The 23,258-nt window shown below is 41.5% G+C and overlaps 1 protein-coding gene across 7 annotated transcripts in view; it reads left to right on the forward strand.

Annotated features, from left to right (window-relative positions):
* Positions 1 to 23,258, forward strand: part of arvcfb (ARVCF delta catenin family member b) — a 500,299-nt gene that overhangs the window by 389,683 nt on the left and 87,358 nt on the right. For all 7 annotated transcript variants that reach the window (XM_072240865.1, XM_072240863.1, XM_072240862.1 and 4 more), the window contains 3 exons: positions 13 to 130; positions 11,164 to 11,335; positions 15,287 to 15,358. In XM_072240865.1, the coding sequence (XP_072096966.1) occupies positions 13 to 130; positions 11,164 to 11,335; positions 15,287 to 15,358 (362 nt within the window). The remainder of the gene's footprint in view (positions 1 to 12; positions 131 to 11,163; positions 11,336 to 15,286; positions 15,359 to 23,258) is intronic.

The raw sequence follows: 23,258 nt of genomic DNA on the forward strand, positions 1-23,258 counted from the left end.
TTTATTTTGTAGGAATGTGAGTTCAGATGGGAGCGATGCTCGTCGAAGGCTTCGTGAATGCGAGGGCTTGGTTGACGCACTTCTGCACGCACTGCAGTCAGCAGTGGGCAAGAAGGACATGGACCGGAAGGTAATGCACAGTTACAGCTGCATATTTGTAAGAAAAAACTCTGCTTCACAGACTAGATTAGATTAGATTAGATTCAACTTTATTGTCATTGTGCCGAGTGCAGATACAAAACCAATGAAATGCAGTTAGCATCTGACCAGAAATGCAAAGAATAGTGTTACTTACAAAATAACTGCGAATAAAAAGTAAGTGCTACAGCACACAAATACGAAAGTACTGAGATAGTACAATATGGGTGCAGTACTGTTTAGCGTTGTGATGAGAAGTTCAGCAGTGTCACAACTTCAGGGAAGAAGCTCTTCCTGTGCCTGCTGGTGTGGGAGCGGAGGCTCCTGTAGCACCTACCGGATGGGAGGAGAGTAAAAAGTCCATGGTTAGGGTGAGATGCATCACTGATAATGCTTTTCGCCCTGCCCAGGCAGTGTTTATGGTAGATGTCCTTAATGGTGGGCAACTGGGTGCCGATAATCCGCTGGGCAGTTTTCACCACATGCTGGAGTGCTTTGCGGTCTGATACGGGACAATTGCCATACCACACTGAGATGCAGTTGGCGAGTATGCTCTCAATGGTACAGCGGTAAAAGTCCGTCAGTATCCTGGGACAGAGGTGATCTTTCTCTGATGCTCCGCAGGAAATAAAGGTGCTGTTACGCCTTTTTGATCAGGATAATACTACATGTTATTCAATATTAAGCTACTGGGGCTGTTTATGAAATACACTCATTCATCACTGCATTAGGTACAGGAGTGGACCCAATGTGGTTTGTTGCTACTGCAGCCCATCCACTTTAAGGTTTGACGTGTTGTGCATTCAGAGATGCTGTTCTGCACACTACTGTTGTAATGTGTAGTTTCTTGAGTTACTTTGTCTTCCTGTCAGCTTGAACCTGTCTGGCCAATCTCCTCTAATTTCGCTCATTAACAAGGCATTTTCTCCTACAGAGCTGGAACTCACTGGATGTTTTGCTTTTTTTTCACCATTCGCTATAAACTCTAGAGACTGTTGTGTGTGAAAATTCCAAGAGATCAGCAATTTCTGAGGTACTAAAATTACCCAGTCTGGTCTTTTTGGGGTCCTTCGTCTCAGTGGAGCACTGGTCATTGATGACCTCCCATCTGCTTTGTATACAGTCAATGGTACGGTTGGAGTTTTTCAATATTGTATTGTATCCATTGGCCTCTACAGCTTCACCAGAGCCTTGTTGACCAGCCTTACCCATTTCCACCTCTCACAATGGGGTCGTTGTGTTGGTCTGTGGGTGTTAAAATCATTCTACGGTCAGTCATTTGGATCACATATCTTCTCCATTATGTTTGCTCTGAACAACAACTGGAGCAACTGAACCTCTTGACCATGTCTGCGTGCTTTTGTACACTGAGTTGCTGCCACATGATTGGCTGAATAGATATGCTCATTAACAAGCAGGTGTACCTCATAAAGTAGCCACAGAGTGTATAAATTCATGGTGTACGTTATCCCATGGGCTTCCTCCATATGCTTCCAATTCCTTCCGTATCACAAAAGCATGCAGTTTAGCCAGTTATTTGGCCACCATCAATTACATAGTGAGCGGTAGGTTTACATCAATTAGAACTGGTCTTAGCTGTGGCATCCCACTATTCACTGATGATTGAGTTCATAATTGTGAAATGCAGACCGTTTTATATACTGAGGGAGTTTGCTACAATCATGTTAGTCACTGTATATATCTCCCTCTCTACTAATGCTGGTGAGGCACAGTCTGAGCTCTACAGTGCCAGTGTCTTTCAAACCAAACACCACGATGGTATCTTCATTAACGCAGGCCATTTTAACCATGCAAACCTAAAGACAGTCCTGCTTAAATTCCACCAGCATGTTGATTTTGCTACCAGAGATGAAAATGCACCAGAGCTGTTTACACTAACGTACCAGGTGCCTACAAAGCAGTCCCTCGAACCCACATTGGACTCCTAGATCGCTTATCTGTCATGTTAATTCCAGCATACAAACCAGTGGTCAGGTGGGTCAAAGGTGGTGAAAACCTGGCCTGAGGGTTCAGGGAGGCTGCTACCTATGGCAACTACGCTAACATCAAGTAATATGTGGATTCTGTGACCAGCTAAATAGAGAAGAGTAGAGGATGTTACCACCATGAAATACATCCAGGTGCTGTCAAATCAGAAGCCATAGCTTACTGCAGAGGTCCGTGCCAGGCTGAGGGATTGTGATGCTGCCCTTAGATCGGGGGTGCGACAGCTCTCAGGGAAACGAGAACTGTGCTTTCCCATTCCATCAGGAAGGCAAATTAGGAGCATTCTCAGTGAATTTACTGCCACTCCTGCTATTCCAGAGACATGAGATGCATGTGGGAGGGAGTTCAGAGGATTATAGACTACAAGTCTCTCCTGCATGTCAGTGACTAGGATGCTTCACTCTCTGAGAAGCTGAATGTCTTCTACGCCCGGTTTGATGCACAGGAGAAAGTGCTGGCGAGGAAGGCACCCCTCCCCCAAGGGGAGCAGATACTCTGTCTGGCTGAAGCTAAGGCGAGGAAGACCCTGGGCAGAGTCAACCCATGCAAAGCTTCAGGACCCGATAATATACCAGGTCGGGTTCTGAAAGACCATGCAGCCCAGCTGACGGATATATTCAACATCGCTCTGGAACAATTCATTGTCCCCTTGGTTTTCAAGGTGGCAGCCATCAGTCCAGTGTGACAGTGACCTGCCTAAATGACTATTGTCCGGTGGCATTAACATCAACCATTATGAAATGCTGTGACTGGCTGGTCATGGAACACATAAAAGCTTTTCTCTTGGCTACATTGGAGCCTTTACAGTTTACTTATCGCTCAAATTGATCCTCTGATGATGCAATAGCATCTGCCCTCCACACTGTCCTGTCCCATCTGGAAAATGGGTTTTCGTATGCCAGACTGCTGTTTATAGACTCCACTTCAGCTTTCAACACTTTTAGGAACTGGTGGGGAAATTGTCGTTGCTGGGTTTCAACACCTCCCTATGCATCTGGGTATGGGCTTAATAGTAAAGCCACAGTCAGTCCATGTGGGCAGCAACATCTCTCGTCCCATTACGCTGAGCACTGGCATCAAGCTTGCAGTTGACAACAGTGGTTGTCCTTATCAAGAACGATGATGAGACAAAGTATAGAGAGCAAGTGGAGTGGTTGATGGATTGGTGTGAGAAGAATAACCCAAGTCTGAACATGAGGAAGACGAAGGAAATCATTGTGGACTTCAGGAAGCTGCAGATGAACTATCCCCCTCTGCAAATATATGGCTTCTGCGTAGAGAGAGTTAAGTGCACCAAGTTCCTGGGATGATCTCACCTGGTCCTTTTATATCACCTTCCCAAACAAGAAGGCATAGCAGCACCACTTCCTCAAGAGATTGATGCAAACAAGACTGCCCCCCTGCTCAACCCATTTTAACTGCATTTTACGGGACCACCATTGACAGCTTCTTGACAAGCTGCATCTCCATCTGGTATGAGAGCAGTTGAGCATCGGATTGGAAGACCCTACAAAGGACTGAGAACAGCTGAGAGGATCAGAGGGGTCTCCCTACCATCCATTGAGGACCTTTACGAGGAGCGCTGCATATGCAGGGTAAGGTAATAATGGGGGACAAAGAAAAATATTTAAGTACTTTGCATGAGTCTTCACTCTGGAAGACTCGAGGTGTGTGCCAGAGGTCCATGAGTGTCAGGGAGCAGGAGTGACTGCCATTACTATTACAAAGGGAAAAGTGCTAGGCAAACGGAAAGATCTTAAGGTGGATAAGTCACCTGGGCCAGATGGACTACATCCCAGAGACCTGAGGGAGGTTGCTGAAGAGATAACGGATGCATTGGTCATGATCTTTCACTTGATTCTGGCATGGTCCCGGAGGACTGGAAGATTGCAAATGTCACACCACTCTTTAAGAAGGAAGGAAGACAAAATAAAGGAAATCTTTAGCCAGTTAGCCTGACCTCAGTGGTGGGAGTCTACTATTAAGGATGAGGTTTCAGGGTACTTGGAGACCAATGGTAAAATAAGTCAAAGTCAGCATGGTTTCTGTAAAGGGAAATGTTGTCTGACAAATCTGTTGGAATGCTTTAAAGAAGTTACAAGCAGGGTGGACAAAGGAGAGGCGGTAGATGTAATTTACTTAGATTTTCAGCTGCCCACAACTGGCGGCCCAGTGGCAGCAGCTGCCCACAACAGGCAGCTGTCCACAACCAGCAACCCGGCGGCAGCTGCCCGCAACCGGCGGCCCAGCGGCGGCAGCACAACAGCTGGCTGCCAAACAAGCCCCATTTCACACTTCCACCAACGTACATTGAATGTATGCATGAGAAAAGATTTGCAGTTTGATTTAGATGTAAATTAGACCCATTGTTAAAGCATGATGGTTGTACTTGGTTTTGAAAATTTTTATTTTGTTGATCTTGGAACTGCAGTGCTTTTCGTCCATTCATATTCTTGAATTTAATTGCATGCATTAAAAAGCTAGAATCATTCTGAGGCATTATCAATTTCTAATATTAGGAACCTGGCTGGGAAGTTCTTGTGTTTAATTTACCTTTGCTGTTAAATAGATCAAAGGCTTCTCTACTTTGCCAGATCATGTCAACTAGAGAAATCTTTCAAAAGCAAAACCAAGCCAAACTCCTATAACTTGGCATTGTTTTATTGAGAAATTTCGATGATTTGGCATTTGCCTTACATGGCTCAGTTTCCCAGAGCTATTGCAAAGCTCACCTACTTCACTGTAAAATTTATTATGCTAATATAGAACTTTTATTTATAAAGTGAATTTAAAGTATATTGCTATATAAATGGAAGCAAGTCCAGCACCATTACAATCCTCACTGCGCTGGACTGTTGCATCTTACTGACTGGGTTTGCCTCAAGTAAAGGCTAATTCAGCTAGCCTCATCTCCGTGGAGTGGAATAGGGGCAACTTTCCTGCTCAGAAACAAGTGCCTCTGGAAGGTTTGATTGTATGGTGGCTTAGGCTGTGCATTCATGAAGTCTGCATTAACATGATTAATGTTTAGTTGAGAAAAGAATAATTTTAGGGGAAGTTAGTTAACACTGGCAAAGGATGTGGATAGCTGTTTATTGAAAAGGAAATCTTTGGCCTGTGAGAGGAATAAGCTGCTCTCAACTTCACTTACCCCAATGCTAAACTGAATACAACCTAAAGGACTCACTTTCAAGGACTATTCATCTCATGTTCTCAATTTTTATTGCTTGCTTGCTTGCTGGCTGGCTTAGTTTATGTATGTATGTATTTAGTTAGTAAGTACATTGTTTGACCATCTTCTTGTGTGCAGTATTTCATTGACTCTGTGTGTTTTTTTGCATTTACTGTGAATGCCCATAAGAAAATGAATCTCAGGGTTGTATATGGTGCCATGTATGTACTTTGATAACTAACTTTGAACTTTGAAACGAATTACCAAATTTTGAAAAATTGGGAGCAATTAGAATTCCTCCATGAAAGTCTGAAGTTAACTGAAGAAATTTCCAAGGACAGGTGTTGGAGAGCAAGGACTGACATACTACAATAAAGTCTCAGAACTTCAGGTTTCTTGATCAAGGATGACCGGTTTTACGAGGGGTGATTGATAAGTTCGTGGCCTAAGGTAGGCGTCAGTTTTAGAAAACCTAGCACATTTATTTTTCAACGTAGTCCCCTCCTACATGTACACATGTAGTCCAGCGGTCGTGGAGCGTACAGATCCATTCTTTGCAGGAGTGGTCCACAGCAGGGGTGATTGATAAGTTCGTGGCCTAAGGTAAAAGAAGATAAGTTATTAACCTCAAACTTTCTGTATTATCACTCAAAGAGTTGAACTGCACGTGCATGTAACAAGAGCGTCTTAGACGTCCAGGTGGTTCACAGCAGAAGTGATAAGTTTGTGGCCTAAGGTAGAAGGAGATGAGTTATACGGCTCTCGTTACTTGCACGTGCAGTTCAACTCTTGAGTGAAAATGCAGAAAGTTTGAAATTAATAACTCATCTCCTCGGCCTGAAACGTCGACTGCACCTCTTCCTAGAGAAGTTTCCACTGATTTCTGTTGGCCCAGATAGAAATGAAAATTAATGGCTTAGTTGATATCTTAATTTAGAATAAAGCAGTTGTTGAACATTGAGTAGGCATTACCTTTGACATTTTCATAGCTGTAGCCCTGTTTACTGCACAAAAAAGGATTACGTCCAAGAGCGGGAGATAATATGGGTCAACAGAGGCTTGGCATTTACAGTGGCATAGCAACTGTCCTTGTAATAAATATCCAGCTGGCTGTGAAGCCCTTGCTCTGTTCGAAAACAAATGACTATGAAAGGTTTGATCATATGCTGGCTTAGGCTATGCATACATACAGTCTGCATTAACATGATATATCTTTTTCTTTTTGTATTTGCAGTTTATTGTCTTTTGCACATTGGTTGTTTGACCATCTTGTGTGCTGAATTTCACTGATCCTCTTGTGCTTCTTTATATTTACTGTATATACTCGCAAGAAAATGAATCTCAGTGTTGTGTGTGGGACAATTTACTTTGAACTTTGAACAAAAGATAATTTTTGAATTTTGAAACCAATTACCAAATTTAAAAATTACAGTTGTGAGAAAGAATGACAGTGGCTATATCTCATTGGGAGTATGTCTCCAAAGACATTGGCAAGTTTCTACAGATGTACCATGGAGCACATTCTATCTGGTTGAAGCGCCATCTGGTATGGAGAGGCCCCTGCACAAGGACTGGAAAAGGCTGCAGAAAGTTACAAGCTCAGCCGGCTCCATCATGGGCATTAGCCTCCCTAGCACTGAGCGTATCATCAAAAGGCGATGCCTCAAAAAGGTGTCGTCCTGCATTAAGGACCACCCTCACCCAGGACATGCCCTCTTCTCACTAATACCATTGGAGAGGAGGTACAGAGGCCTGATGACACATGCTCAATGATTTAGGAACAAATTCTTCACCTCTGCCAGCAGATTTCTGAAGGAACAATGAACCAACCCATGATCACTACCTTCTCTGCTCTATTTTTCTCTCTTTTTGCACTACTTATTGAATTCAATATATATATATTTCTTTTTGTAATTTGCAGGTTTTTATGTGTTGATTTGTATTGCTACTGCAAAACAACAAATTTCATAACGTATGACACTGATACTAAATCTGATTCTGATTCTGAACCATTCTGTTAAGCTATTATTCCTCTTAAGGCAGAGCATATGTAATGTGTAAAGTACTATATTGGTCAGTGTATCTCCTGCATTAAGTTACCAGTATTATGGAGTATCTTATGATCAAGCCACCAGAATGTACAGTGGTGCTAGAAAGTTTGTGAACCCTTACAATTTTCTCTACTTTTGCATAAATATGATATCAGATCTTAACACAAATCCTAAAACTAGATAAAGAGAACCCAATTCAATTAATAACATAAAAACATTATACTTGTTCATTTACTTATTAAGAAAAATCATCTAATATTACATGTATTTGTTCAAAAAAGTGTGTGAACCTTTGCTTTCAGTAACAGGTGTGACCCCCTTGTATAGCAATAACTTCAACCAAACATTTCTGGTGACTGTTGATCAGTCCTGCACATCAGCTGGGAGGAATTTTAGACCATTCCATCTTACAAAACTGCTTCAATTTGGGATGTTGGTGGGCTTCCTTGCATGAACTGCTTGCTTCAGGTCCTTCCACAACATTTCTGTAGGATTAAGGTCAGGACTTTGACTTGGCCATTCCAAAACAAGAATTTTCTTCTTTTTAAACCATTCTGTTGTTGATTTACTCTTGACCTTTGGATCATCGTCTTGTTGCATTATCCAACTTCTATTAAGCTTCAGGTGATGGACTGCTACCCCAACATTCTCCTGTAAAATGTCTTGATACAATTTTGAACTTATTGTTCCCTCAATGATTGCAAGCTGTCCAGTCCCTGAGGCAGCAAAGCAGCTCCAAACCATGACACTCCCTCCACCATGCTTCACAGCTGTGATGAGTTTTTGCTGCTGGTGTGCAGTGTCTGTTTTTCCTCAATACATGGTGTGCATTTCTGCCAAAAAAAAAGTTTGACTTCTGTCTTATGTGTCCACAGAACATTGTCCCAGAAGTGTTGTAGAGCATCTAGGTGGTCTTTTGCAAACTTGAGACGTGCACCAATGTTTTTTGGAGAGCAGTGGTTTCCTCTGTGTTTCCATGAGCACCATTCTTATTCAGTGTTTTTCTTATAGTGGACACATGAACAGAGACCTTAGAAAGTTCTGGAGATTTCTGCAGGTCTTTTACTGTTACCCTTGGGTTCTTTTTCACCTTCTTTATCATTGCACGTTGTGCTCTTGCTGAGATCTTTGCAGGACACCCACTCCTGGGGAGAACAGCAACAGTACTGAATTTACTCCATTTGTGGATAATTTCCCTTACTGTAGACTGATAAACACTCAGATCTTTAGAAATGCTTTTGTGCCCTTTTTCCAGCTTCATACATCTCTACTATTCTTCTTCTAAGGTCCTCTGAAAGTGTTTCGATGGAGGCATGGTGCACATTACCAGATCTTTCTTGAGAACTACAGCTGTCAGTAATCCGGCTTTATGTGTCTCTTTTAAGGGCAAGGCACTTCTACAACCCACATCTCCAATCTCATCTCATTGAATGGAACAGCTGACTTCAAATAGCTTTTGTAGAAGGCTTTACCCCAGAGATTCGCATACTTTTTCCAACAAATATATGTAACATTGGATCAATTTTCTCAATAAATAAATGAACAAGTATATTTGTGTCATTTATTTAATTGGGTTCTCTTTATCTCGTTTTAGGACTTGGCCGAAGGTCTGATCTCATTTTAGGTCATAGTTATGCAGAAATAGAGAAAGTTCAACAGGGTTCACAAACTTTTTAGCACCATTGTAAGCCAAGGATGTTTCTGGTTTCTGAATGAGAATCATGTTGAATATCACTAGTTTACGTCATGAAATTTGTTGATTCTGCGGTAGCAGTACAATGCAATACTTAATAGAGAAAAAGCTGTGAATTACAGTAAATATATATATATAAAATAGTTACATAAGTAGTGCAAAAATAAAAATGAGAAGTAGTGAGGTAGTGTTCATGGGTTCAGTGTCCATTCAGAAATCAGATGGCAGAGGGGAAGAAGCTGTTCCTGAATTGTTGAGTTGTGTGCCTTCAGGCTTCTGTACCTCCTGACTGGTGGTAACAACAAGAAGAAGGCATGTCCTGAGTGGTGCAGCCAGTCAGAGTGCTCTCCATGATACATCTTCAGAAATTTTCAAGAGTTTTAGGTGATGTACCAAATCTACTCAACTCCTAATTAAATATACTGCTGTCTTGCCTTCTTGATAGCTGCATCGATATGTTGGGACCAGCTTAGGTCCTCAGAGATGCTAACACCCAGGAACACAAAATCACTCACTCTTTCCACTTCTGATCTCTCGGAGGATTGGTGTGTGTTCCCTCATCTTACCCTTTCTGATGTCCACAATCAGTTACTTTGGTTTTACTGACGTTCAGTGCAAGGTTGTTTCTGTGACATCACTCAACTTGCTGATATATCTCACTCCTGTACGCCCTCTCGTCACCCTCTGAGATTCGGCCTCAAACGTCAACTGTACTTTTTTTCCATAGATGCTGCCTGGCCTGCTGAGTTTCTCCAGCATTTTGTGTGTAATCTATGTAATACTAAAACTCTTATGCTCTGTCTGTCTGTTTGTGACCTCCAATTAGTACAAGCGGTGCATTAAAGCAGCACTTTTTTTGGCTGAATTAAAATGCGTTAACTTACAAAATGCAGGCAAAGTTCAGGGTTATATATTCGTGTAAAATTGCTCATTCGCCAAAAAATCAACAGGCTGGCTTTCACCTGAAAGCTGGTCGGCCATTATGGAAATCGGACAGCCCGATGCATGTGCAGGGCCAGCCTCAGTAGCGACACCTACCGGAGCAAAAGGGCAGGGCAGCTCTATTTTAAGGGGTCACATTCTGCTAATCACCATCAGCATGTGCAGGATTGGGATAGATCTAACTGTCACCCATCAATAAGAGATAATTACATCTTATTGTAATGACGTACTTCGAGATACCCATAAAACCCTTTGCTACAGTCAAAACACAGCGGTGACTATATCATGTCCATTTAGGAGAGCACCAACCACATCATCAAGAATAATCAGCATCCTTTGGTGTTAGTGCTTCGTATCTTCTATCCAGCATTAGGGTTAAAAAAATGGTTAGCTTAATTATGCCGTGTGGAAAGGGAAGAGGGACATTACGGTCAAGAGATGACGCTAAATGTCGTTGGGAAGTGGCAAGGAGAGAGAGAACAAGAATCGGATGAGGCCAGGTACTCCAGGATCAAAGAGGCAGGACAAAAAAAGATGAGAAGAAGAAGAGACAGAGGAGGAGAGGCATGCACGTCTCCAGGATCAGAGACAAAGAATAAACAGCAGAAGCGATGAAGAGACGGGGGATGAAAGGACTGCACATCTCCAGAATGACAACGAGAGGCACGATAAACCAGAAATGATGCTATCAAAAGTGTCCTTCGTTAAACGAGGAGGAACTATATTTGCTTTGCTACGCATCGTTCTTCTTTATTAAACTGAGGTTTTCTACTTCAGTTTCCAAAGCAAAGCAATATCAATAGCATTCAGGAAAATTTAATGTTCATTCTGGTCACATCAGACTGCACTACCTTTCTCTCAAAGGGTGCCCCAACGGGTCACCCCGTTGTCTAGTACTTATATCAACAGCAAATTTATAGATGGCATTTGAGCTGTGCCTAGACATACAGTCATGGGTGTAGAGAGAGTAGAGCACGCATCCCTGAGGTGTACCAGTATTGATTATTGTTGAGCTGGAGATGTTATTTTCAATCTGCACAGATTGTGGCCAAGAATAATTGAATAAAATATCTCCCAGGTTAGTCTGGGTGTTTCTAATTCATTTGAAATGTGTGGCACTGATACTCATTGTGGCCTAATTTATTTTCTGTATCTAACAGTCAGTTGAGAATTGTGTATGCATTATGAGGAACCTCTCCTATCAAGTCCACAGAGAAGTACCGGGAGCTGATAAGTTTCGTGAACCGTCCACCGAGCAGCAAACTGGAACCGGGGGTGCGCAGAAGAAAAAGAAAGATGATTCTGGTTGTTTTGGTGGAAAGAAGGCAAAAGGTAACTATGTGGCAGTGAAACAGAGGAAAAGCTTGCAACTTGTTGCCTCGTGTAACAATGCTTCTACAAGCACATTAATTGGATTGTTAGGAAGATTGGACTGCAAGGAAAAATAAGAGGAAATATTTTTAATTGGAAATAAATGGTAGTTTTACTTGGTCTCAGTTGAAGTGTAGCACAAGTACAGAGATTGCATGTAAATGCATGAAGCTGCAACTCTCACTGGACCATCCTTGTCTCCCTGTCCAATTATCTTGAAGGCTGTCTTGTTAAATGCCTGTCTCCATGATGTATTATTGCAATCATGAACAATGGCCAAAAGGTCTTTTTCAGTGCACTGTATAAGTTTGGAAGAGAATGTCCCCCCCCGTGATAGTTCTGGTAATAGCTGTCAGAAACGTTCATTTGATACTTCTATGTTTTATCCTCAATTTGGCACATGGTATCCAAGCTTGTATACTTGTATATTTGTAAAACAATATTAGGATTGGAAACCACTTGAGATGAATCATTCAGCTGATGGCATTGATATGGAATAGAAAGGTTTAATGTTTTTTAAATTGTTATTGCCAAAGGTGACTCTTTTCCCAGTTAGTAAATCCCAATTGCTTTTTTTCACGTGTCATTTGACTGTTCCTTTCTTCTCTGCACTTTTCTTGTTTGCTGTTATACCATTTAGAGGAGTGGTTTAATCAAGGTAAGACGCCTTTCTTTCTGTTGTTGTTTGGCTGATTTTTGTTCCTAAAACAGTTAATTTGTTCAGGTTGATGTGGTGTGTGAGCTACTGTGAATTAATTGAGAACAATTCCAGTATTTTACTTTACTATAACAGTGTGGAATTTGTACAGTTATGTAAAGCTCCAATTGGACAATATGATACTTCACCTCAATACATATGTTGGCCTTGAATTGGATTTAATGCAAAATCATTGCTTTTAATTGGGAGTACTTGTATCTTGTGACTTGTAACACTCAAATATATAGTAATGTGCGCAAGTCTTAGGCACATATATTATAATAATTATATAAATGCCACATTATCAGACCTGCCTTTCCCATGAAATGGGTTTACAAACAAGTCATCATGAACTGGCATTTACACAACCTGGCTATGATGTGACATGCACATACAGTACATTGCCAGCCTACAACATGAGTCAAACCACCTAGTTCCCTTCCTCCCCATAGCTAGGATGCCTAACACTTTTGCACAGTTCTGTAGTAATTTTAACTTGACATTTTATTGAAAACTCTTGAACCATATAGTACTGTACAAAAGTCATTGGTATATATACAGTTGCAAAAAAAGTTTGTGAACCCTTTGCAGTTACCTGGTTTTCTGCATTAATTACTCATAAAATGTGGTCTGATCTTCATCCAAGTCACACTAATAGAAAAACATAATCTGCCTAAGCTAACAACACACAACCAGTTATACTACTTCTTGTTAATATTGAAGACACCTTTTAAACATTCGCAATCCGGGTTCAAAAGAAGTATGTGAAACTGTGGGTTAATGCCTTCTACAAAAGCTATTTGGAGTCAGTTGTTCCAATCAATGGGTTGTAGAGGTGCCCTGCCCTATAAAAAGGACCCAAAGTCGGATTACTGACAGAGCCTGTACTTCTCAAGAAAGATCTGTTTATGTGTACCATGACTCCATCAAAATAACTTTCAGAGGACCTTAGAAGAAAAATTGTAGAGATGCATGAAGCTGGAAAAGGCTACAGAAGCATTTCTAAAGAATTGAGTGTTCATCAGTCCACAGTAAGGGAAAGTGTCTACAATAAATTCAGTACTGATGTTGCTCTCCCCAGGAGTGTGCATCCTGCAAAGATCACACCAAGAGCACAACATGCAGTGCTGAAGGAGGTGAAAAAGAACCTAAGGGTAACAGCAAAAGATCTAGAACTTGCTAAAGGCTCTGTTCATGTGTCCACTATAAGATAAACACCTGAATAAGAATGGTGTTCATGGAAGGACACCACGGAGGAAACTGCTCTCTAAAGAACATTGGTGCACGTCTCAAGTTTGCAAAAGTCCACCTGCATGTTCTGCAATACTTCTGGAACAAAGTTCTGTGGACAGATAAGACAAAAGTGGAATTTTTTTTTGGCAGAAATGCACACCGCTATGTTTGGAGGAAAAAAAGATACTTCACACCAACAGCAAAAACTCATCCAACTGTGAAGCATAGTGGAAGGAGCATCATGGTTTGGGGCTGCTTTGCTGCCTCAGGGCCTGGACAGCTTGCAATCATTGAGGGAGCAATAAATTCAAAATTGTGTCAAGGCATTTTACAGGAGAATGTCAGGGTAGCAGTCAGTCACCTGAAGCTTAATAGAAGTTGGATGATGCAACAAAACACAAGAGTAAATCAACAACAGCATTGTTTAAAAAGAAGAAAATTTGTTTTTCAGAATAGCCAAGTCAGATTCCAGACCTTAACCCAATTGAGATGCTGTGGCATTAACTGAAGAAGGTTTTTCTTGCAAGATATCCCAGAAATATTGATGGACTGGAACAGTTTTTTATGGAGGAACGTCTAAAATTCCTCCTTGCTATTGTGCAAGTCTGATCAGTGGCTACAGGAAATGTTTGTCAGAGGTTATTGCTGCGAAAGGAGGTTCTACCAGTTATTTAGATACAAGAGTTCATACTTTTTCCATCCTGGACTGTGAATGATTAAACATTGTGTTCAATAAAGACATGAAAAGTACAATTGTTTGTGCGTTATTAGTTTAGGCAGATTGTGCTTGTCTATTATTGTGGGTGAGTAATGCAGAAAATCAGGTAATTGCAAAGGGTTCACAAACATTTTTTGCAACTGTGTATGTACCCAGGACTTTTGTACAGTACTATATAGTTCAAGAATTTTCAATAAAATGTCAAGTTAAAATTTTTTTTTGTGGTTATAAAGAAAAAAATTCATGGTATAAGTGAATAACGATAAACTTGATTCTGATATTAGTCTCTATTGTGGGTGGACTGAGAATGGGAAGAGGCCAGTGAGGGGGGATCATGGTTGGAAAGAGGAGAGGGAGCGAGAAGCACCAGAGAGACATTCTGTAATGACCAGTAAACCAGATGTTTGGAATCACATGACCTTGCCTGGTATCTCAGGGCTGGGTGTGTCTGCACCCACCCCGGCACTCCTCTGCCACGTGTCCCACACCCCTCCTGTGGCGCTCCTCCTTCACCATTCCCAACATCCTTTGCTCCTGCCAGATTTGTAGACTCACTCTCCATTCCATGTTTACAAAAAAATGCTGTGCAGAACTCTTAGGCACCCAAGCTATAGATATCTTTTGCACTGTACTGTTTATAAAGCTCCAATTAGACAACTTAATAGTTCACCTCAATGGATATGTCCGCCTTGAATTGGATCTAATACAAAATCATTGCTTTAACAAGGAATGCTTGTATTGTGTGACTTGTATAACTCAAATATAAAATGTATGAGGTCATGTGATTGAAGTGCTGGACAGGGTTAAGGTAATTGCTCATTCCTTTGGGGAAAATGAAATCTAGGCTATGAAGGTGATCTCAGTAAACAGTTCCTTAACACAAGATATTGTAAACCTTCTCTCCCAAAAAAAACTCTTTGGCCAGGCATATTGAAAATTTCAAAATGTTAATATTTGTGAAATCATGAAAGGATATTGAGTGACAATAAAAGGATATTGAGATGCATTTCAGCTTTGGTCTAATCTGGAGAAAATTTGAAGGACTAAATAGCATACACTGCCTGTTGACTCCAATTTAAACAGGCAAACTGATGGCCGAGTTAAATACCACTGTATTGTTCTAAGTGTATTTGCTGAGATTTTTGGCATTGATTGTAAAAGTAAGCAAACGTATTACATCAAATGTCGTCATCTGAATGCTTTTTAAAAAAATGTTTACAATCCAGTGACATCCTGCCTTTGTGTTTCTCCCCCCCATGCTTAGGCAAAAGGAATGTGGACACTGACAAAAGTTTCGATACTTTGGACTTGCCAAAACGGATTGAACCAGTGAAAGGTATCTTGCGTACACTAAAATATCCGGGTGCTCTCCTTGCTCCAATGCAGGGGTTCCCAACCTGGGATACTTAATGGTCCATGACATTTAACGAAAAGGTTTGGATCCACTGCTCTAAAGAATTTAAGTTAGATTTTGCAAAATTCAATCTCTCACGCGTTTGTACATTATGCATTATTTGAAATAAGGTTCGCACCTTAATGTGAATGGAACTTGCTAAATGAATGCCAGACTATTTCATGACCCTTAGTCATCATTTACTGTTGTGATTTATGAACAATATTAAAGTTCATAGCAAATTGTGTTAGGAAAAATGTGAAATTAAGTTTTTTTCCCTAACGAAAAGGCTGTCATAGTGTAAAAATACAACTCATTTTTATTTTGGGACTAGTAGATATTGCAGAGGAAAAGCTTACTTTAAAAAAATCACTGCAGAAATAACAAACAGGTTTCCCCCGCCATCCGAAGGTAGAGCATTCCTATAAAACGGTTCGTAAGCCAGAATGTCGTAAAGTGAAGAAGCAATTACCATTTATTTATATGGGAAAATTTTGTGAGCGTTCGCAGACCCAAAAATAACCTACCAAATCATGCCAAATTAACACATAAAACCTAAAATAACAGTAACAGATAGTAAAAGCAGGAATTATATGATAAATACACAGCTTATATAAAGTAGAAATACTTTTCCACAATCATTGCCTGAACTGTTCTCCGTAACGAAAATCTCACGCAAGCGCCATCAGCAGAAACACGGTGCAAGCGCTCTCCAGTAACCTTTAAGCTATGAAGCTGCCAAATCATACCAAATAACACGTAAAAATAAACAGCCTATATAAAGTAGAAATAATGTATGTACAGTGTAGTATCACTTACCGGAATAGGGACAGCATCGAGCACACTGATGATGGTGTGTTAGGCTGAGTCGGAGGTTGGGGTGGTGCAGTGCCCTCTGGGCAGCGACCCAATATATTGCCGTGAAGCATGCAGGGGTCCAGCGGTATCCAGGAGGCACACAGCACATCTTTAAGAAAAGAGCCAAAATAAGCTAATTAATTAGGTGCCGCCCGACAGGTAATTGTCAGCCCAGATCAGTGCCAATTGCTGATTGCATCTCCTCTGATCTGGGCCGACAATTATGTGTCGGGCGGCACCTAATTAATTAGCATGTTTATTTTGACTTTTATCTTAAAGATGTGCTGTGTGTCTCCTGGCTAACGCTGCATTCTCCGCGAATCAGTGTCTGTCTGCGGCCTGGGTGTTGGGGTGGTGTGACACTGGGGTGTCATCTCATCGTCGTCCGTTTTCATTAGAGCAGGCAGCTCATCTTCTTCTGTCTGTGCCTGCCTTGATGTCGAAGGTCGAGGTTCGTCGTCTGCTGTGGCAGATGTGGAAGGCTTGCTTGACTGCTGAGCCTCGCGCGTTTTTCTATCATACAGTTCTTTGTAAGCACTCAAACCATTCTGCAAATATCCCCTAAACCTACGTACCCTTTCAAAATTAAAGTTGTACTCTGTCATTACTCATTCAGTTTCAATTGCTATCCTTTCCTCTTTCAATTGCATCAGCTCTTCATCTATCAGTTCTTGGTCATGGGATGCCAAAACCTCTTCAACATCATCTTCATCAGCTTCCACAAGCCAAACTCACTTTGTCCTTACTTCGTTCACCATGATCAAAACGCTTAATTATGTCTAGTTTTACGCTAAGTGTAACACCCTTACGAGCTCTTTCAGGCTTTTCCGATACCTTAGAACTCATCTTGCAAATGGCTACTCACAGGCATGTGTTTAAGCAATGCCGGCGAGATTGCCGTTCCGAATCCGGGGGAGAGTGGCTGCTCGGGGCGCACGCTGCCTTTTATCAGGCGCTGATTTTTTTCGCACGCTGCTTTTTTCATAACAGTGAAAACACCTTCTGTTAGCGAAAACGGTACTAATGTAGGTCTTTCATAACAGTGATCCTTTGTAAAGCAAACGTTCGAAAAGCGGGGGACACCTGAATTTCTACAGATGTACAGAAGAGAACATTCCAACTGGCTGTTATGGTGGGAGTCGGGGGGGGGGGTGTGGGGCTAACTATTGCACAGTATCGAAAGAAGCCAAAGAGAGTTGTAAACTTTGTCAGCTCCATCATGGGCACCAGCCTCTGTAATATCCAAGACATCTTCAAGGAGCAGTGCCTCAAAAAGGTGGCATCCATCATTAAGGACTCCCACCACCCAGGATATTCCCTCTTCTCACTGCTACCATCAGGGAGGAGGTACAGGAGCCTGAAGACACACACTCAATGATTCAGAAACAGCTTCTTCCCCTCTGTCATCCAATTTCTGAATGGACAACCTTAACTACTTTTGATTTCTGTTTTTGCACTACTTATTTAATTTAACCATTTTGGTGAGGAGAGCTTTGCCTGTGATAAACCAGGCTGTATCCACCACTTTCTGTAGCCTTTTCTGTTCCTGGGTGTTGTCGTTGTGCTATTCATGCTATTTGACCTTTGACTAACATCAGTTAAATTTAACACAGACTCATGATAAACCAATTTTGTGTTTGTGAATTCAGCTCTGTTCTGCTTGTCCTTTAAATTTAAATGTTGCTTTCTAACGAGTATATAACTGTAAGGTTGTGTAATGGGGATGAGCTGAAAACAATTTTGCTTCATACTGTTTTGCACACACTTAAATAATTGGCTGCATTTTTAAAAAAATGTATCCAAACAGCAAGGAATATAATACAATGGTTTGAGCAAGCACATAAACCAAATATTGGATTTCAGAGATTGTAGTTGTTATAATCTCCCTGCTGTTTGTTTGTGTATTTATTTATTGAGGTACACCGCCCAGTAATCCCCCTAGCCTAATTACAGGACAATTTCCAATGACCAGTTAACCTACCAGCCAATACATCTTTGGACTGTGGAAGCCAGAGCGCACAGAGGAAACCCACGCAGTCACGGGGAGAATGTACACACTCCTTACAGGCGGCGGGAATTGAACCTGAGTAGCCTGTACTATAAAGCATCTTGCTAACCACTATGCTATTCCTACCTGACAAGTAGGACCAAGTAGTATCCTTCAAGTATTCCTTTGAACTGCATTGCAGAAATCATTTACATTTTTTTAAGTCAGAAAGGAGTATCCTAATCAACCTCTGCTGAGTTCATCTGCTAAATGGTTCAAATCAAATAGTTCAGTTTAATATTGGAATATCAGAGAATGTATAGAGTATACAAACTGAAATTCTTACTCTTCACAGACATCCATGAAACAAGAACCCCCCCCAAAGAATGAATGATAGTAAAATTGGAATCCGCACACGAGCATCATCAGGAGCATTGACCCTCCCTCCCCCCCCCCAGTTTGCACCAGCGGAAGCACTACCCCAACTGGCAACCCTGCAGCACTGCCGGTACCAAACAGCCGGTTTCTGCTGTTCCTTTCGATTCATCAGCTGCATGGAGAGGGGGAACCTGTTACACGGGCTGTCCATATTGTACAGTTTACATGGCTTCTGTATACGTAGAAAGCTAGGACGCAATACCCATGGTTGATTTCGACCGATGGAGGGCCTCTAACACAAAGGATTGTACTTGTGTTACTTTTCAACTGTTAAAATGAAGGCACAAGAGACTGCAGCAGCTGGAATCTGGAGTAAGAAACAGTCTTAGTGCGTCATGAAGCATCCGTTGAGAGGGGATAGATGAAGGGTTTCGACCCAAAATGTTGACAACTCTTTATCCCCTCGGAAGTGCTGCTTTACCCGCTAAGTGCCTCTAGCAGATTGATTGTAGCTCCAGGTTCCAGCATCTACAGTTCCTTGTGTCTCCTATTAATGGGGTTTGAAATAGAGGCATATGAAATTGTGGAAGATTGATCATAATTGTTGAATACTGGTTAGCATAGGCCAGCATCAGCTCTAATTGCCATTAGCACTTCAAGCTAAATCTCAGTGCATTATTTAAACATAGAAAGGTCATCAGGTGTCAGCTGAGGCAGAAACAGTAACATTTAAAATTTGGTTGTTAAATAGTTGGGTCATATCCGCGGTTGTAAACTATTGGGAACAGCTGAAGGGAATGCAAAATAGTGAATGGGAGCATCACACTTATTGCCATAACTCTGTCCTGGTCATTTGAAAACTATTTGCCCTTCCAGTAAAGGTGATTATTGTGATTCTGCTCTTGGAGTAATTATTGCTTTTTAAATATAAGGTGTTTCTTTTGTTGAAGATTTAGGCAGCGGGCCCAATTGGAAAGGACAGGTATGGGCGGGGTCTAGGTCCTAGAGCATAGTGAAGTGACAGAACCCAATGTTTGGACAACAATTTAGGTGCCGGACCAGACTGAAAGGGTCACAGCATCGTGGCCAGAGGCGAGGGCTGGGCTAGTTCATCGTGCTGCTCATCTCTGCACTGGATAAAGGGTCTATGGACGGATGCTCTTTCTGGACTTCAATTCAGAATGCTATTTGCTTATGTTTATTGTTTTTGATTTTTATTTCTCTGCACATTGGGTGTTTGACGGTCTTTTTTAATGAATTCTTTCAGGCTTCTTTGTTTTGTTGCTGCTTGTTAGAAGACAAGTCTCAAGGTTGTATAATTTTGCTGTTGATTCTCGAGTTGGGGAACTGGGAAATAAAAGTGGCTGTGCAGAGTGTTAACATCGAAAGAGCAAGCTGTTGATCTTCTCGCTGTGGAAGGAGTGCTTCACCTCTCTTCCTTGTTAGAGAGAGAGAGAGCCTGTGGCATGTCAAACTAGGATGGAGAGTGGTTTTTGATGGACTCTAGATCATGGTCTCTTTGGGGATTTTGTTATTGCATGCGTGGTGGGTGATGGGAGGCTGATGCTTTCTGCTGGAATAAGTAGGGGGAGTGTTGATGCTTTTGCTTCTGCTTGTGTGCGGGAGGGGGTGCTTTGGGGTTCTAATGTTTTTCCTGTCATGCATTCTTTCCTTCTGATTCATGGCGTAAGAACGTAAGAATTTCAAGTTGTACATTGTATACATTCTCTGATATTAAATGGATCCATTGAACAATTGTATGCTTACTTCGATAATGAATGTACTTTGAAATTTAATTGGGACCTGCTTTCTTCCCCCCCCCCGATTAGGGTCGTGTGAACCATGGGAGTAGGTGGTAGATGGTCATTTGAGCAGCTGGTGCATATCACAAGATCTTTTTATGCAACCATTGACATCAGGCAGACAATCTTGAATATTGACAATGGCTTGGTCTTGTAAAGATATTGCCCAGAAGGAGGTAATGGCAAACCACTTCTGTAGAAGAATTTGCCAAGAACAATCACGGTCATCGAAAGACAATGATTGCCCATATCATACGACAGGGCACATAATGACCAACCGTTTATCTATCTACTATGTTGACAGGAAAGGCGTCCAAGGTTTGAGGGAATAAAGGATATGCCCTACTTTAAGTTGAGGGAAGGAAGTAATGAGATGATAGTATGTACAGCCTGGACAGCATATTTTTAGCACCTTATCTGTAGTTTTCAGGAAAGCCCTGGAATTTTGGCTCCAAATCAGAATGTGTCATTGAAGTGCACAGGACACTCTCTGGAGCGGCTGCTGAATATAAAAGCTGGTCATTGAAATAATTCCAAATCTTGTACAAAATGAACCCTACCTCAAGGATAGATTGGATAAGTTGTCAGGAAGCCAACATATTTTTGCATGGTGTAAGCATTAACAGTGCTGACACAGGTCGTTGACCTGAAAAGTTAACCGTTTTTTTTTCCCATAGATGCTGCCTAATGTACTGAGTCTTTCTAACTTTCATTATTTTTATTGCAGATTCCCAGCATCTGACTTTTTTTTTGATTTTTCAGCTTATTGAACATTTTTCAACTTCAACAAGATTGTGATCCATCTCATTTGGACTCTTTCCTCATTGAACTAGATCTCACATTACAATTAACTCGCAGTTGTCCTTCCGTTTTGCAGCCACATGCCTCACTTCTGCAGGGCGCAGTTCCATGGCTGTCTCAAAATGTGGAGCAGGATGCAACTTGCTGTCACATTTCCTTGCATTGTCTTGATGACCATTGACAAAGAGGTTCTGTTCTTTGCTGGATTTGGATATAGAATTGTTAAGTTTTCTTGTAATTTAACTTAACTGCGCTTGCTTGTATTTTAATATTTGCATGTAATTGTTCAAAGAATTTTCCAGTTATTATGTTACAGTTGATTCTTCATTTTCTAGAAACTTCTGGTTTTCAGTTTCAGGTGTCACGTTACTTGAATCTGTCTTTTTTATTGGTTAATTCAGGGGTTCCCAACCTGGGGTCCACAGACCCCTCAGTTAATGGCTAGTGTCTATGGTATAACAAAGGTTTGGGACCCCTGGGTTAGTTGTTCTCACTGCAGATTTTGTTTTATCTCTAATATGAGTCTGAGACGACCATGACTAACTTTTTCCTGGGTTCTCTTTCTTCTCTCAACTTATCTTTCTTTCTTCTTAGAACACTAAAAATTTGTAAGCAATAAGTTCTGTGACTCATTGTTGACTATTGAAGAACCGTTGGAAAACAAAAGCATCAGGATCTAACACCACCTATTCCTAAAAGTCACTTTGAAAATTATATGAATATAAAACAGACAGTCGTCTGTTGTTTAATGTTTTGAGTACTGAATGGAAAAGGAATAAAGTTGGTTCAAATTAAAAGGTGACCAGTTCGGGTACAGTAGAGCTGGCCCTTCTGTCCCCTCCCCCCCCCCCCCCCCGAACTGCTGATCACCCACACATCCCTTCCTCACCACCTTCACTTTCTTCTCCTATCAGATTCCACCTTCTTCAGCAGTTTTTTACTTCAACCTATTACTTATAGACAATAGACAATAGGTGCAGAAGTAGACCATTCAGCCCTTCGAGCCTGCACTGCCATTCTGAGATCATGGCTGATCATCTACTATCAATACCCGGTTCCTGCCTTGTCCCCATAACCCTTGATTCCCCTATCCATAAGATACCTATCTAGCTCCTTCTTGAAAGCATCCAGAGAATTGGCCTACTTCCTAGCTTCTTGTATAATCTCCCATCTGCCTATCTTCCCTTTCACATGAATCCACCTATCTCCCACCAGTTTTTGCTCCACTCCTCCCACCCCACTTCCCCAACCCTATTAAACTGGTTTCTCCCCTGTTTCCAGTCCATTTTCCATTTTCCTCCATAGATGCTGCCTGATGTGCTGAGTTCCTGCAGCGTTTGTGTGTTGGACCAGTTCAGAATCATTGTTTTCCAATAGGCTTTTTGATCTTATTCCCCCATTGTCTCTGTCCATTGGATTAGTATGAAATTGTAGTATATATTCTTAGAAAACTTGGTTATTTTACCACACTGCAATGGCTTTTTTTTCAGGTATACAACAAGTTGGTAAGCTCTAATAATCTACAAGGCCCTTTCGTTGGCCGGGGTTGACTGTGGATGTTGCATCCCAGCTGTCTACGTGCTACGCAAGCCATCACGCATGCCAGGGCATTGCGATACAGAGAGCGAGCTGTTGCCCATGTGGCAGGTTCCCCTCTCCAGGCAGCTGAATTGCCAGTCAGCGTTGAAATCAATGTAGGATTGCCTTAGGGATTCCATTTCTGGAGTTTTCCTTGGAGTTTACTCCCAAAGCTTTCCCCGTATATGGTTATAGCCACAACATAGTGAGGTTTGAGATCAGAGTTTTTCTTCTTCTTGATGAGCTGCCAACCATGGTGTACAAGCCCCATCCACTTGAAATGACATTGTAAGGTGCCAGTAACCCTTCTCATGTCAGTAGAGGCTATTCCGCTGGGCTTAGTAGCTAAGTCATACGTGAAGGCCAGTAGCTGGACTTGGTTGTTAGAGGCAATTTGAGGGGCAGTCAATTGGGAGTTTTTAATAGGCAATGGGAGTCT

The sequence above is a fragment of the Mobula birostris genome, chromosome 22 (assembly GCF_030028105.1).
Source record: "Mobula birostris isolate sMobBir1 chromosome 22, sMobBir1.hap1, whole genome shotgun sequence".
In the NCBI taxonomy this organism is placed as follows: domain Eukaryota; kingdom Metazoa; phylum Chordata; class Chondrichthyes; order Myliobatiformes; family Myliobatidae; genus Mobula; species Mobula birostris.